At 45.9% G+C, this 15,742-nt stretch overlaps 1 protein-coding gene across 1 annotated transcript; it reads right to left on the bottom strand.

The window, feature by feature from the left end:
* Positions 1–983: 983 nt before the first annotated feature.
* On the bottom strand, positions 984–10,241 carry NDUFAB1 (NADH:ubiquinone oxidoreductase subunit AB1). Its single transcript, XM_042972109.1, has 5 exons — positions 10,059–10,241; positions 4,220–4,336; positions 2,978–3,065; positions 1,937–2,036; positions 984–1,142 (listed from the first exon to the last, which is right to left on the bottom strand). The coding sequence occupies exons 1-4, from the start codon at positions 10,224–10,226 to the stop codon at positions 1,945–1,947; spliced, it is 465 nt and encodes a 154-aa protein (XP_042828043.1). The 5' UTR covers positions 10,227–10,241; the 3' UTR covers positions 984–1,142; positions 1,937–1,944.
* Between the last annotated feature and the right edge of the window lie 5,501 nt (positions 10,242–15,742).

The following is a 15,742-nucleotide window of genomic DNA, read 5'->3' as shown; positions in this document are numbered from 1 at the left end:
AAACTGTGGTTCATCCCAAAGCAGCTGCCTGCAGCTTATTTTCTTCCCTGTTGGCTCTCCGGCGCCCAGTAAGCACGCAGGCCATTCCCTGATTAAATGCTGCTGTTAAGAGAGGATGCTCTTTGTGCTCCAATCCAGCATTTTCCCAAGAACTCGTAGTATTAAAACATACGTATACGGCACAACGTAACGATGAACACCTGCCTCCTGTTACTGGAAAAGCAGGTATGTCTGCCATCTGCCAAATGTATGAGAGCGGCAGCACAGAAGGCACTGGTGGCACCGGGTGCCCCCAGGAAGGAACCCAGGCCCAGAAGGGACTGAAGCCACCTCCTCTCTCGGCCATAAGATCCTCTCCCAGCTGAAGGTCAGTCAGCCCCTGCGCTTCTGGAACAACCTCCTATTTGCCACAAGCCCTCGCTTCCCCTGCCTACGAACAAGACGTTTTGGTAAAAGTGGAGTAATTATTTTGGCAGGTCTCACACGGAACCTCATCAAGAGCGAGGCGGCTGCCTGCCTCAACCCCGAGGACCTCACACCGTGCCCGTAAGAATAAAAAGAGAAGCGCTGGTACTTTCTGATGTGTGACTTACAGACTGACTTACGTGTCAATCTGACCTTCCAGTAGCAAAGAGAACTTTCTGTCCTCCCAAAGTATTAAATTCTATCCCTTTGGAAAGAGATCCACAGGACAGGGAGAAAAAAAAATCGTCGCACATGCTGGTGTCAGCTGATACATCTGATAATCAAACTAATGGAGCCCCCCCAAATTTTTTTCTAAGGCAAAAAATCCTTTTATCACGAACACTCATTCCTTACATTAGAAGTAATGGGAGAGAAACTTATTTCAAGTACACTGCTAGAAAAGTTTTTTTTTTTAACGCATGAATCCCAAGGACTAGCCAAACCTTTAAAAATATTAAGCAAATTCAATATACACAAGTACTTCACAGACTCTGAAAAACTGAAAACTGAGAAAAATGTTGGTTTTATAGATTTATTTTCAAAGGGCAAAACGGACAATTTAAATACAAGTCTAGACAGAATTACTCTGTCAAAGGCGGCAATAATGCCAAAACGCGTTCTCACTTCCAGACACTTGCCAGCATCTTCTGAGTCTTCTCTCAGTGAAAAAAAGGGGTCTGGCAAAAACAAAGTAAATTCAGTGTTTCTCTCTGGTGCACTGACTTTTAGGGACTTGGAGGTGCTCAATCCAGGGTAACTAAAGTTATAGATACTTGATACAATGTTTTATTTAAAAAGTCAATCACTTGATTATCTTAAGAGTCTAAATAACAATAGCTAATGTCTACTGACAGGCTTCTTTACCATCAAGCATGGTTGTAAGTGATCTGCATACACTACCAACTTTCTCCACCACAAAATTCCCAGGTAGGTCCTGTCATCATCCCCATTTTACATATGAGGAAGCAGGTTTAGAGGCTAGACAGCCTGCCCAAGGTCACCAGACTTACAGACCCGGACAGAGCTGAGAATCAAGTCCAGTGTCTGACTCCAGAGTCCATCCTCTTACCCAGGAGGCCTCTCCTGCCTGATTAAGCTTCAGGCCATCTCACAACTTCTGGGACATCAGGCTGGGCTGGCTTCGGGTGGGTAACTGAGGGCAGTAGAGGGCTCCGCTTCTGGGTTACCTTGCTCAGTGTTTTGTACAAGACTGCTTTTATGAGGAGGGCTGACAATCAAGGAAGTCCTGTCCAAGAATGAATTGTTCACGGCCCGTCTCAAGGATAAAGATGATCACTAAGGCCGGCCCCCTCTGAGTGGCAGATAACCAGAAGGGACCTGCATTTCATAACCAGTGAAAATCTGTCAAGCGTTTCCAATTTTTCCATTTTTCCCAAGTCTTACTTTACTGAAGAGCTACAGAGAGATTAATTCTATGGGAGAACAACATTCTGTAAGTCAAATTATTTACCTGATATTTTATTCATAAACATCCTTCTTATCTGCAATGTAATCTACAATTTCTTGTGGACACATTAACTTCTCAGCATCTGTATCAGGGATTTCAAACCCTGCAAAGAAAATGTATAATGCATGAGTGTAGAAAAAATCCTTTAAAATTAAAAGCATCTAATGCTTCCTTACCACCCACAAGTGCATCAAAATTCTCCAGCAACCCCGAATCCCATTTGTTATGGGCCAGTTATGTTCTAGACAATAGTCACATAATGTGTATAACAGCTGGTTCTTTTTTTAAAAGATACAATTCATATGATAGAAAACCCACCACCTAAAGTGTAAAATTCAGTGGTTTTTTAGTATATTGGCAAGGTTGTACAACCATCACCATTATCTAATTCTAGAACATTTCCATTACCATGTTCCCATCCTACCCCTAACTGATGCAATCGCACTGGTGAGCATAATCTCTGAGGAATTGTAACTAAGTTCTGTTCTGTAGGGTGGCACAGAAGCCCCTTGGCTTTCATTCAGGCAACTTACCCAAAAACTGCTGTGGAGCCTTAAAGAGGTCTCCTGTGCACAACTGTCTGAGAAAGCCACATAACCTGGGAGTGTGCATGGGAGGCTCTGCAGGAAGCCAGGCCTGTACGTGTGTGTGTTCTGGGCACACCCAGTTACTTCTCTGGGCACGGTCACTTTGGCCTAGCTACGAGAGGTGCTGAGGTGTGGTCAGCGTCTCCAAAGGTAAGGTTCTGCTTGAGGTGGAGCCCCCACCTCAAGCATCTAAGTCCATCCTCCCCCAGGCCTTTCCTGGTCACTCAGCCCTTGGCACCACAGCGGGCACCCTACTGGCCCTGTACCAAGTGGGTTCTAATTGAAGGCACCATCCCTAGCGTTGACTTCACCTGATGCTCACCTGATGCTAAGTAAGCAGGCGTGTATGTGGCGGGGGTGCTGTTTCTATTTCTATATTTGATTCAAATCCCAATTCTGACTCCCAGCATTTCATACGCCTAATTACACTGTGCAGACCCCAGACTTAGCCTTTTACCAAATTCGTCCTCCATGGCCATGATAATCTCCACTTGGTCCAAACTGTCTAAGCCCAGGTCTTTCATAAAGTGGGAATTTACCGAGAGCTGCAAGAAAGGAATGCCAAACGCAAAATTCAGTCCGTGATCACATTTGTTTCTCAAAGTAACAGGGAGGTACAATGTCAATTAATCATTAGGTAGAAGAGGTTTCTTAAAGAGGCCATATTTTAAATAGTGATAACCAGCAGTTTATGTTTAACCCGTGCCAGCATTATATCTTAACTTATTCAACCTTGTTTTGAAATGGTTAACAATATATACAAGGCTTAGCAATGGATTTCACTTTATGTATTTCACTAAGATCTTTGATTTTTGCTCTGAAAAACTATCCTGGAGATGTAATGTACAACACGGTGATTATAATAACACTGCATTGCATATCTGGAAGTTGCTAGGAGAGCAGATCTTAAAAACTATCATTATAAGAGGGTGCCTGAGTGGCTCAGTCAGTTAAGCACCTGACTTCAGCTCAGGTCATGATCTCACGGTTTGTGAGTTTGAGCCCCGTGTCGGGCTCTGTGCTGACAGCTCAGAGCCTGGAGTCTGCTTCAGATTCTGTGTCTCCCTCTCTCTCTGCCCCTCCCCCACTTGTGCTCTGTCTCTATCAAAAATAAATAAATGTATAAAAATTTTTTAAAAATGTCATTATAAGAAAAAAGTTTCTGTAACTATGTGTGGTTATAGATATTAACCAGACTTAACTGTGATCAATTCAAAATATTATATAAATATCATGATGTTGTATACCTGAAACTAACATAATGTTATTGCCAATCAGACCTCAATAATAAAAACCCCACTATCCTACCGATACAGTACATTCAGTTATTAAAGAGGGAATTTATGTACCACTGTGAGAAAAATACTAGCGGATAAATTAAAAAGCAACATGCAGAACAGTGTTTACAGTATTCTACCACTTGCGTTTTAAAAAGGGTAGGCGATAAGGATCACATAGTACATAAAGTATACATACATGTACAAACGTGTATACTTCCTTGCGTATGTACACTTCCTTGCGTATGTACTATCTCTGGAAAGATACACAAGAACCTGGTTCCACTGGCTGCCTCCCAGAAAGGGAACCATGTGGCTAGGACTCAGGGAGACTTTTTACTGAATATCCCTTTGAACCCTCTGAATTCTGTACCATTGATTAAATGCTAATTTAAAGAAAAACATTAAGCCACGTCAGTTACCTTTTCAGGGTCGATCTTGTCATAGAGTTTCAAGACATAAAGAACACGGTCCTTGATTCCCTCTAACGTCAAAGGGGGCGCATCACTATACTGGCGGCACAACTGCGTTACTGGAACCTAAAGCAAGGAAGGGCAGGAACGAAGCGGTGTTGAACCTAACATGCCTCTAGGTCAATGCACTAGCCCACAGATGCCTTCCACGGGGCTTTTGGCACTTCAGAGAACCCACATCCTCTGATTCTACTCTGGCCATTAGGCCACCCGGGGTCACAACGCTGGGGTGTTTCAGAAGCCCTAGCGGTTCAGCAGCATAAAAATGGGCCTCCTTTCCCCTCAGAGCCAGGACTGCCCCGTCTGGCCCAGGCAGACTTTCTGCCACTAAAACCAGATAGGGTCTGCAGATAAGTGGAAGTCTTACTGTGGCACCTTCTGCAGCACTGCCACCGTTAACAGGCATGCCTGAGTCAAAGTAACCCACCTGGAAAGAGCTGTCACGGTAAATGGAGAGGCAGCTCACCCTGAGGGCCACACCGCAGGTCTAAAATGGCCCCAGCAGTGATTACACTGACCTTGGCCAGGGCAAATGAGCCAACTACCAGCCCGAAGGAGATGAGGGAGCCTGACAGTCCTTATGGTCCAATTTGTTTCCCTTCAGGGTAGGCTTGCCTTACCGCCACCAGCAAAACCATGAGGCTTTCTGGGTTTTACCATGATGGCAGTGGTATCTCAAATGTCTCTGGTACTAGCCTACTTGATATTTAGCTAGGTATTAGAGTCTTGGATGGATTCTTTCACCAAATCTGAAAAGAAGTCCAACTCACAGCTCAGCAGGCTTAACGTTGTGGAAGGGACAATGCAGAACAAGAGAAACAAAACAGCTGTCTGATACTTTTGCTCACAATGAAGTCCCTAATCTGAACCGGTGTGTTTACCTTTTAAAGTTGATTTTAAACCTGCAGTTTTGAGTTCTTAGGGCAATTTCCCATAGAAAGTGGGTTTGTGTGTTGGGGCTCAGGTCCCTGAGACTGACAGAGGTCTATGAAAATCATAATTAAAAATGCTGCTGAATGAACCAAACCTGTATATACCTCTATATAAGAAATATTTATCTTGCAAAAAAAAAAAAAAAAAACCACATACTGAAATCAGGTTTAATCAGCAAGCTATAAAGAGATTAGATGAAGAGCTTTATGGCTATTCTAAGGTATTTCTGAGTACTTTCAGAGTTTAAGAGCACTTATTATTTTTGGCTAAATGTGTAGTGTCCTTTCCTTTCCGACTGCAGTGTGAGTTAAGGAGACTGCTGCTCTGGGACCATCTCTGGGCCTACTTAACCACAATCACTAGAAGTCTCCACAAGCCACAAGTAAAATGAAGCAGCAGAAGGGACCAAAGAGAGGAGAAAGGAGTTAATAGTGGTGATGACAGGAAAGAACTTTGAGGGGGAAGGATCTGGCAGAGGCCTTGTCTGTGCACATCAAGAAGAGGTATGAGGGGGAATTCCTGCTGAGAAGGAAGGGAAAACGGGAGGCTGTGCTGCAGAGCCCACGAGGGAGGAGGCCGGTGAAGGCACATCTGCACACAACTACCCAAGTGGCCCACTAGGTGTCAGCACCGTCCCCAGCAGCACTGGCAGGTGCACGCACTTGGGTCAGGTGGGCACCACATGATAGTGATGAAAATAAAAGGGTCTCCACCTGGAGAGCACATGCCAGTCCAAAATGGGGGGCTACCGTGGGCTCGGCATAGGGCAGGCAGGTGCAGTGGGGGACGGCTCAGACTCTGGAATAAGACGCCTATGTTTGTACCCTGGCACTAGCTCTTTCTTACTAGCTGTGTGGCCCTGGGCAAGTTACTTAATCCTTCTATGTCTCAGTTTCCCTATCTGTAGAATGAGGACAATCAGCAGTACAAAGCTCACAGCACTGCTTGAGGTATCACCGAGAGAGCGAGAGAGCGTGCAGGGCTGAGAACCGCCCGGCTCATCCACAGTGAGTGCTCTGGAGGCCTGCCTAGGAGGATCAGTGTAATGACCTGCCAATCTGAGGCTCTGGTGGTAATGTGGCCCCTAAGTACTTGATCCCACTCGTTCCCTCTCATGCCCCCCCCCACCTTCTGGTCTCTTTATGGACTTCTTACCCTAGGCTGGACTATGGCACTGCGCTAGGCACTTTACAACCATCATCTTCATTCTGACAATAGTCCCATTTTACGACAGGAAACTGAGACAAAGAAAAGTTAGGAATCCAGCCCCAGGTCTCCCAGCTTGGCCTCTCGGGAGGGTCTTATTGCCTCCTTCCTGCTGGACTCAGGTATTTAAAAAAAGAGAGAGAGAGAGAGAGGGAGGCACACAGAATGGGAACGGACACCCCTGCAGTGTCCCCAACAATCAACAATGTTTTTGGTGTTGTTTTCCCCAAGATCTACACTAAACAATTCTATGTGACATAAGTCACCTCCTACAGCCATCAGAGAAGGCGTTGTATGCAGGCAAAGAGTAACTACCCTCTAGACCAGTAGAGACAAATTACCTGGTTCATTTCCCTCAACATCCATCCATCTCTACTCAGGCGCATCTCTGACTAAGGGAAACCGAGGAACCTCAGTTTAAAGCTAAGGAGACAGCTTCAAAGGCCATCTCTATCAACTGCCCCCCCCCCCCCCCAAACAGCTCCACCCGGGTCGCAGACATTTTGACATCGGTTTGGAAATCCTTACGTGTCCCCAGAACACCTGCTCGCAGACCTTTATTCCTTATTTGCCCCCTGGTGCTCTGGCCAGAGACCAACGTCCACCCTTCCCAGTGTCTCACCATCATGTTTACTGGGTCACCCAGCCTGGCTGACTGGGAGGAAAGATCTCCCTTATTCAACAAACCTTGTTTCACATTTACTCCCTGCAACCTACACAGAACACCCACATTCCTTAGCGCCCTTCACAACATGCCTACATCTACCTCAACTCGGGTCTCCCCTCCATTCCACTGGCACCCGAGGGTCAACCATAAGAGTGCCAGGTTCCTCCTGGTCTTTGCACGTGCTGTTACACCCTGGCCTGAGTGCGTGAGAAACTGCCGCCTTTGAGACTCTGCTCACCGGAGGCACTAGGTAGGTCCCTCTTCTGTGCTGAACACGCACCCTGTTCTCACACATGGCTGTCTCAGCAGCCCGTGAGCTGTGCCTCCTGTGCCTAGCACTGTGCTGTAGGCTGGAACTACAAAGATAAATAAAATATGACCGCTACCCTCAGAGGAGCTTTTACGGCATAATGGGAAAGACCAATCCAAAGAGATTATTTCAGTTGTAATAAAAATGTAGCAAGAGCCATGACAGATGTATTTGTAGGCTGCTTCAGGAACAAAGTCGTCATTCAGTCCTTGACAGGCAAGGAAGAAACAGATACCAAACCTGGAGTTAGCCCTGAAAGGACAGGGTCATTCAAGGAGGGAAGGTCAGGCCGAGAAAGAGAACTGAGGCCTGAAAGTGTAGCCGGTGTGTGTGGTAAGGAGACCGAAGGGTAAGGTGGTTCACAGACAGGCTCTGAGGCTGAAGAGGCAGGGCCCAGGGCTGCAGAGACCTGAGTAAGACAAAACAGCTGGGCTTTCCCTGCACAAGCATTCTGCCTTCATCTGGGTACCGTGCCCCATAGAACACTTTAGAAGTCTTCTTTGTGCTTTGCCTTTGACACAGTTCAGATTTGGGGCCTGCCTAGGTCAAGAATAAGACATCCAAGTTCCATTTTAGGCCACCACCCTTGTTTTTCTTACCTTCGATTTTATACTGTCATATTTTTACATCCAGGAGACCTGCTTCATAGCTCCTTTTAGGGGGCAGGGATGAGTCAGAATATAAATGAATAACTAGTTCCCCTGGAGTCAGCATAGTGGATAGATTTGAGGAGAAAAAAATCTAATGGAAAAGAATGGGTGGAATAAGCAATAGCCCAGATGAAATGGGCGAGGGCTGGAGGTGGAAGTTTGGGGTAACTGGGAGACAGGCAGTAACAAACCAAGAGAGTGAAGAGACAGACCAGGAAGAGAGTGTGGTAAGAGATCTTTGGAACTTACCAACATTTAAGGGTTAGAAAGTGTCCCAACAGGGTAGGAGCAGAGAGACAGGGAAAAAGGAACCACAACGAACCACAACAAACAGTGTAGAACAATCTAGAGAACACCAGCAGGGAATGAGCTGGCAAGTTTAACACGAGGCCACAGAATGTCCAATGAGTTATTAACTAGTGTCTTTCCTTTGTATCTCTCTACCTTCAACAGCTAGAATAAGGTCTGGCCCATAGCTGTCCTGTTCCTTTGAAAGAACAAGTGTTTACTCACTGTCTCTTCAATCAGCAAAGGATGTAAGGTGGTTAAATGGGAGCACTTGGTCAAAATCGCTTTGTAAATATAAATAAAATAGTTTTTCTGCTGTATACATGAACCAAGCAGAGGTAGTGGAACATCTCTGAGCACCCTTCCATTCAAGGTGTGGTCCAAGGACCAGTGGCACCAGGATCTTCTGGGAGCCTACTATAAATGAAGACTCTTGGGCCCTTTCCCCAGACACTGTATTTTAGCCCAAGTGATCTGTAACAATCAAGTCTGAGAATCAGTGCTCTATGAATAGGGACAATCATTTTGCATTTTAACCTACAATGGAAATCCCTCTCAGGAAGAAAACATTCAACAACTCTACATACTGCCCTTTACCTCTTAACTTCAAGGTGACACTTTCAACCTTTTGATTCAGGCAATGGGACCAATGCCCTATGAATTAATCCATCACATGGTCATCTCAACCCTAGCCACAGAAAAGAATCACTTGGTGACTTTTAAAAACAGACACCCAGGCCCCAACTCTAGAAATAATGATTGACTTGGCCTGGGCATCCTTATTGTTATATTCTAATATGTTGTCAATACTGAAATATTGAAACCACTATTAAGTCCACTGGTTTGGGGGGGGGCGGTTCTCAACTTGACCCTGAGAGTCTATTCTACCTTAGGGCAGTAGTTCTTGATCTTGGCCCAACCCTTTAGTCACCTGGGGAACATAAATGAAAATCCATGCCAGGGCCTCATCTCTGATAAGTAAATCAAAATGCACAGTGGTGGGGAGGAGGGGTAAGGGATTTCTTCCCCCTTCTTTTAAGCTGCTCAGGTGATCTGAATGTGCAGCAAGGGTTGAGGGTGGAAAATGACTGCCCTAAAGACAATTTCTGCCTCACAAAGGTTTCATCCGACAGAAAGGCTAAATACTGCTTTTTTTCCTGTCTTTCCTTCAGGAAGCAAGTGAACAGGCAAAAGGCATTACAGGGAGAAATCCCGAACGAGAAATGCTCTGGAGAAGGTTATAGGCCAGTGTGGCTTCCTTTTTGCACCTTGTCATTAGTTTCCCCCTAGAAAGCTATCGCGGTATTTGTCATTATAACTACAACTAACGGAAACCAGTATTTTGAGAGCTTGCCAAGCACCGCAACTAGGTGCTCTACCTACAACATCCTCTCAAAATCTCGTTGCAACTCCATAGAGACTAGTACCCCAACTTTATCAGCCGTTCAGACTGATATTAGGAAGGTAATGGACTTGCTCAAAGTTTCGGAAAGTGGGAGCCAGCATTTACACCGAGGGGTGTCTGGAGGGTCTATGCTCCGGCTCTTAAGCACTAGGACACCCGAGCTCCCAGCAGGGGTCAACCAAGCACCATGAGGTAGTGGGACAGGCATTGAGCCAGATGTCCCCTGGCCACCCCCGCCGCGGCTGGCGTGGCCCCGCTGTCTGACCCCTCCCCCCCCCACCCCGATCCCTGACCCCTGCCAAGCCCGCAGCAAAGTCACCGCGAGTCACCTGCGCGAGCACCGAGGCAGGATGCAGAACCCCAGGCCTCGTCCGGGCCCCCGCGGGGCAGAGGGTGTTGCTGAGCGGCCGGACTGCGGCCAGCGTGGGGACCCGGGGCAGCGGCGCGAAGGCCGCAGGCAGTCGGCGGACACAAGCGGAAAGGACACGAGCCGCCATGGCTACGCTGACCCAGGATGCACTGCGCCGCGCCCGCCGGCCCAGTTTCCTCTCTGCTCCGCGCAGGGGACGCACAGAGCGGCGCAGCCTGTCGCCACTGGCCGTAGCGTCCCCTGGCGGCTCCTGGTGGCACTGTGTCCTCCTGGAGTGCGGTCCAGCCCTCCAGGGCAAGAGGCGACCCGCCGCTAGCGCCAGAACTAGAACCTCGTGCTTAGTGTCTTTCCCTAAACACTAATATGTGACACAGGAAAGGAACTTAGTTTTATTTATTCTCCGCAAGTTGTGAAATACATTTGTTTAAAAGGGTTTTTTTTTTAATGTTTATTTTATTTATTTTGAGAGAGAGAGCGCAAGTAGGGACGAGGCAGAGAGAGAGAGGGAAAGAGAAACCTGAGCAGGCTGTCCGCTGTCAGGCTGTCAGCGCGGAGCTGCAGGCAGGGGGGCTCGAACCCACCAACTGTGAGATCACCACCGGAGCAGAAATCAAGAGTCCGATGCTTAACTGACTGAGCCACCCAGCGCCCCGTTTAAAAGTTTGATGCTGCAGTTATTCCACAGGTATCAAAATTACTTAATAGTAATATTAATCAAAAGTATTTAATATAATCAAAATAATTATAAGCAATATAAATGTGAAAAAATCAGAATCAATTTAAATACATGTTGGCTAATAAATGTGGGAACTACAAGAAAACAATGTACAACTTTTAAAACTTAATAGTTCACAAAAATGGAGTAAGTGGGAGAAATTTAAACTGCTAATCTCATACTTTCTTAGCCAGTAAATTGAAATGACTCCAAACTCGGAAAATTGCCTGGATGAACAGTCCAATAATGCCTTCAGTCTTCTGTCTAGTTTTCTTTAAAGTTTTTATTTTTATTTATTTTGACAGAGATAGTGGGGGAGGGGCAGAGAGAGGGAAAGAGAGAATCTCAAACAGGCTCCTTGAATGTCAGCACAGAGCCCCACGTAGGGCTCAAACCCACGAACCGTGAGATCATGACCTGAGCCGAAACCAAGAGTTGGACACTGAACTGACTGAGCCACCAGGGCACCCCTCTGTTTCTTTTTACTTTTGTTAAATTCAAATATACAGTAGAGCTAGGCAGTAATTCCAGTTCGGTAATGAATGAACGAACACTGAGCACATACTTGATGTAGTAGGCATGAAGAGTATTGCTGTGAGGCCCCTGCCCTTCAGAGGTACACAGGCTAATGAGGGGGACTGTGACATTAAGCAATACATTAAATACCGTGTCTTAAATTTAGAGCGTATGTTCAGAGTGCTCAGAGGGTGGGCAGTTAGCACAACACGGGGGAGTTCCAGAAATGCTCCGTGGAAGATGACAAATTAGCAGGGGAAGTAGATCAAAGCAGAGGCAAAGGCTCTTCCAGGCAGAAAAGACAGTTTGGCATGAACTACAAACAGCTCGTTATGGCAAGAGTATTATGTGGGGAATGGAGTCAGGAAGCTAGAAAGGTGTCCAGGGAGCTTGTGATGCATGTTGGCAAACCTGAACTTTATTGTTCAATTGAAGGGTTTGACCAGGGGAGTGATAAGGTCCCACTCTAGCAACAGAATCTGTGGATTTATGGAGGACAGGGGTGGGGGTGTGAAGGTGGCCAGAAGGGCCTGACCTGTGGCAGGGGCCATGGGAATGAAAGACCTGAACTGGAAAGAGATTTAGGAGGGAAAAGAAAGCAGCAGGGCTAAGTGAATGCATGATTAGATAGGAGAGGAAGGAATCTCAGATTTTTGGCTTAGTGGGTAATGGTGTCAGCAGTTGAAACAGAACACACAAGGGGGAAGATAGCTCATTCTAGTGCTTCTAGATCATCTGGTAACAGTCAGTTGGATATAGGACTGGGAAGCTCAGAGAAGAGACTAGGGCTGGATGCAGGTGGGGATGAAAACCTCTGGAATACATCCATTCTGAAAACGTAGGGTTTTGGGGGCACCTGGGTGGCTCAGTTGGTTAAGCATCCGACTCTTGATTTGGGTTCAAGTCATGATCTCACGGTTCGTGAGGGTGCATACTGCTCATGTGCACTCTCTCTCAAAATAAATAAAATAGGGGCACCCGGTTGGCTCAGTCGGTTAGGCGTCCGACTTCGGCTCAGGTCATGATCTCACGGCTCGGCTCGTTGAGTTCGAGCCCCGCATGGGGCTTTGTGCTGACAGCTCGGAGTCTGGAGCCCGCTTCAGATTCTTTGTCTCCCTCTCTCTCTGCCCCTCCCCCGCTCACACTCTGTCTCTGTCTCTGTCTCTGTCTCTCTCTCCCAAAAATAAACATTAAAACTTTTTTTTAAATAAATAAATAAAGGCTGAAAGTGTAGATTATTTTTTCAAAAAGCTTGACTAGGAAGAAAGGAGTGTAATATTAGGGGTATATGAGAGGACAGTGGAGGAGGCCTCTGGCCTTGTTTTTAGACTAGGAGAAACTTTGGCATGTTTATGGGCTTAAGAAGAAAGCAGGAAGTTGAAGACATAGGGCAGAAGAGAGAAGTGGCAGTCAGTACAGGTCCCTGGGAACAGGAGAGGATGAGACAATAGTGTAAATGGGCTTGAAGGAAGGAGGGACAGCTGGTAGGTTGGGGGGTGATGTATGGAGGAAGCTGACAGTTGATGTTTATACATCCTTTGATGGGGGTGCTACTGGAAAGCACCAGTGCCCTCTCTGAAATCTTCCCAGCTCCTGAGGATTTGATCCCAATCTTAATATTCAGCCTTTCACCCTACAAACCATGGAGACTGACATTTTCTCTCTAGGTGTTTGCTGAAGGAAAAAGTAGGTCTCTTAAAGTGTATCATTTAAATAAGAGGTGATTTATTATTTTTGACCAAAAGGACAAAATGTAACACAGAAATAGACAGGTCGTGGGAAGAGAGGGTTCCAATTGTGGGCTTAGCAGGTTATCAGGCTCTTCCTGAGTGCCCCCCCCCCTTCTGTTAATGCTGCACAGTCACATCACAGGTCTGTCCTGGAGTGTCACCAGAAAGGAGTAATCAGTCTGGTCTGTCACTGGTGGCTTAAGCAGATTTAATGGGCCCTGCTCCTCAGACTCCAATGAGATTTTCTGGTCCAGTTTTCTGCGGAAATAGAAGGCTGCCTAATAAGCAATACAATGATGGCGATGGAATCAGGATGCTGGAGAAGCCTGGTGTCCACTGCCTGCACTGCCACGGACAGTCTGGTTGGCATCACCAGCAGCAGGATGATTCCTGAGGCTCTGTTTTCCCTCCCCAAGACTGGAAAGCCTCAGCTCAGGTATCACCTCCTAAGAAAGGCCTTCAGGGACCACCCTATCTAAAATAACAGATCTGCAGGGGGCGCCTGGGTGGCTCAATTGGTTGAGCAACAGACTCCTGATTTCGGCTCAGGTCATGATCCCAGGGTAGTGGGTTTGAGCGCTGTGTCAGGCTCCACGCTGAGACTGGAGCCTAATTAAGTCCCTCTCTCTGTCTCTCTGTGCCCCTCCCCTGCTTGCTCTCTAAACAAATATATCTGTAAAAATAAGATAACATACCTCCTATACTCCCTCGCTATCCCTCCCCCTACTTTATTGTTCTTCATTGTACTTATCTCACTGCTTCCCAGCTTTTTTTGTCCGTTGGTGGGGGGAGATGTTTATTTTTATTTTCTGTCTTCCCACTAGAACGTAAACTCCACGAGAACAGACTGCCTGGCTTGCTCACTGCTGTAGCAACTAGCACATAACAACTAGCATATAACAGATACTCAATATCTTAATGAACATACAAATTTCACAACAGTGGGATGGTACTCCACAGTCTCTTTTATTTTTATTTACTTATTTTCTGAAGTTTATTTATTTATTTAGTAATCTTTACACCCACCATGGGGCTGGAACTCAGGACCCAGAGGTCAAGAGTTGCATGTTCTTCCAACTGAGCCCCTATGCAGTCTATTTTAAATTAAAGGCACTACATGTTATTATATTTGGATTTAACACAAGAAAAGAAACAGAGGGCGCCTGGGTGGCTCAGTCAGTTGAGTGTCCCACTCTTGGTTTCGGCTCAGGTCATGATCTCACAGTTCGTGGGTTTGAGCCCTACGTGGGGCTCTGTGCTGACATTCAAGGAGCCTGTTTGAGATTCTCTTTCCCTCTCTCTGCCCCTCCCCCACTATCTCTGTCAAAATAAATAAAAATAAAAACTTAAAAACTAGACAGAAGACGGAAAGCATTATTGGACTGTTCATCCAGGCAATTTTCCGAGTTTGGAGTCATTTCAATTTACTGGCTAAGAAAGTATGAGATTAGCACGTTTTGTCATCTTCCACGGAGATTTCTGGAACTCCCCCATGTTGTGCTAACTGCCCACCCTCTGAGCACTCTGAACATACGCTCTAAATTTAAGACACGGTATTTAATGTATTGCTTAGTGTCACAGTCCCCCTCATTAGCCTGTGTACCTCTGAAGGGCAGGGGCCTCACTCTTCATGCCTGCTACATCCAGGCAAAACATCAAGGGGCAATACTCTTCATGTCTGCTACATCATGTGCTCAGTGTTTGTTCAGTCATTACCGAACTGGAATTACTGACTAGCTCTACTGTTTTCTTGACTCTTAAATCTTAGAGACAGTATGTTTCTCGGGATTCCTGAGTAAATTAAATCTTTGTGAAAAGCCCTTTATTATCTTTATGTGCTAGCAAATAAAAGTATCTCATTCATGCCAGAGATAGTGGGAACAGAATGAGTGTAAAAAAGTTAAATCTTTTATGCAAGTGTATCAAGGGGAAATTATGAAGTTGCCAAAAACCACTCGAGTAAACACCATAAAAAGGTATTTTTAAAAGAGAAGTAATTGGGGCACGTGGGTGGCTCAGTCGGTTAAGTGTCTGACTTTCGCTCAGAGCATGATCTTGTGGTTCACGAGTCTGAGCCCCACGTTGGCCTCTCTGTACTGAGAGCTCAGAACCTGGAGCCTGCTTTGGATTCTGTGTCTCCCTCTCTCTCTGCCCCTCTCTCAAAAATAAACATTAAAAAAAAAAAGTAGTACAAATAGGTTATATGGATCATGAATATATACTCTCAGTAAGAATGTTGAGCAAATAAATACTTATCATATGGGACAAAATTTCCAATGATACCACCAGATTGGGACTGTAAACATCTGTCTCTCAAAGTCACACAGGCAAAGGTAAAGATGATGGGCTCAGGACATACCACTGTGTTGATTCAAAGTGACTCTGGGGGCGTCTGGGTAGCTCAGTCAGTTAAATGTCCAACTCTTGATTTAGGCTCAGGTCACGATCTCACGGTTTGTAAGTTTAAGCCCAGCATCGAATGGGACTCAATCTCACAACCGTGAGATCATGATCTGAGCCAAAATCATGAGTCGGATGCTTAAATGACTGAGCCACCCAGGCACCCCTGAAATTTACTTGTTATACAAGCATCACTGACTAAATATTCTAGTTACAAAACAACTAACTGTTCAGAAAACAATCTTAAAAGGATAGGGAAAAAGTAACAGGCCAAGCAGAAGG

This window comes from Panthera tigris, chromosome E3 (assembly GCF_018350195.1).
Source record: "Panthera tigris isolate Pti1 chromosome E3, P.tigris_Pti1_mat1.1, whole genome shotgun sequence".
In the NCBI taxonomy this organism is placed as follows: Eukaryota; Metazoa; Chordata; class Mammalia; order Carnivora; family Felidae; genus Panthera; species Panthera tigris.
This window is presented reverse-complemented; position numbering and strand designations above follow the sequence as displayed.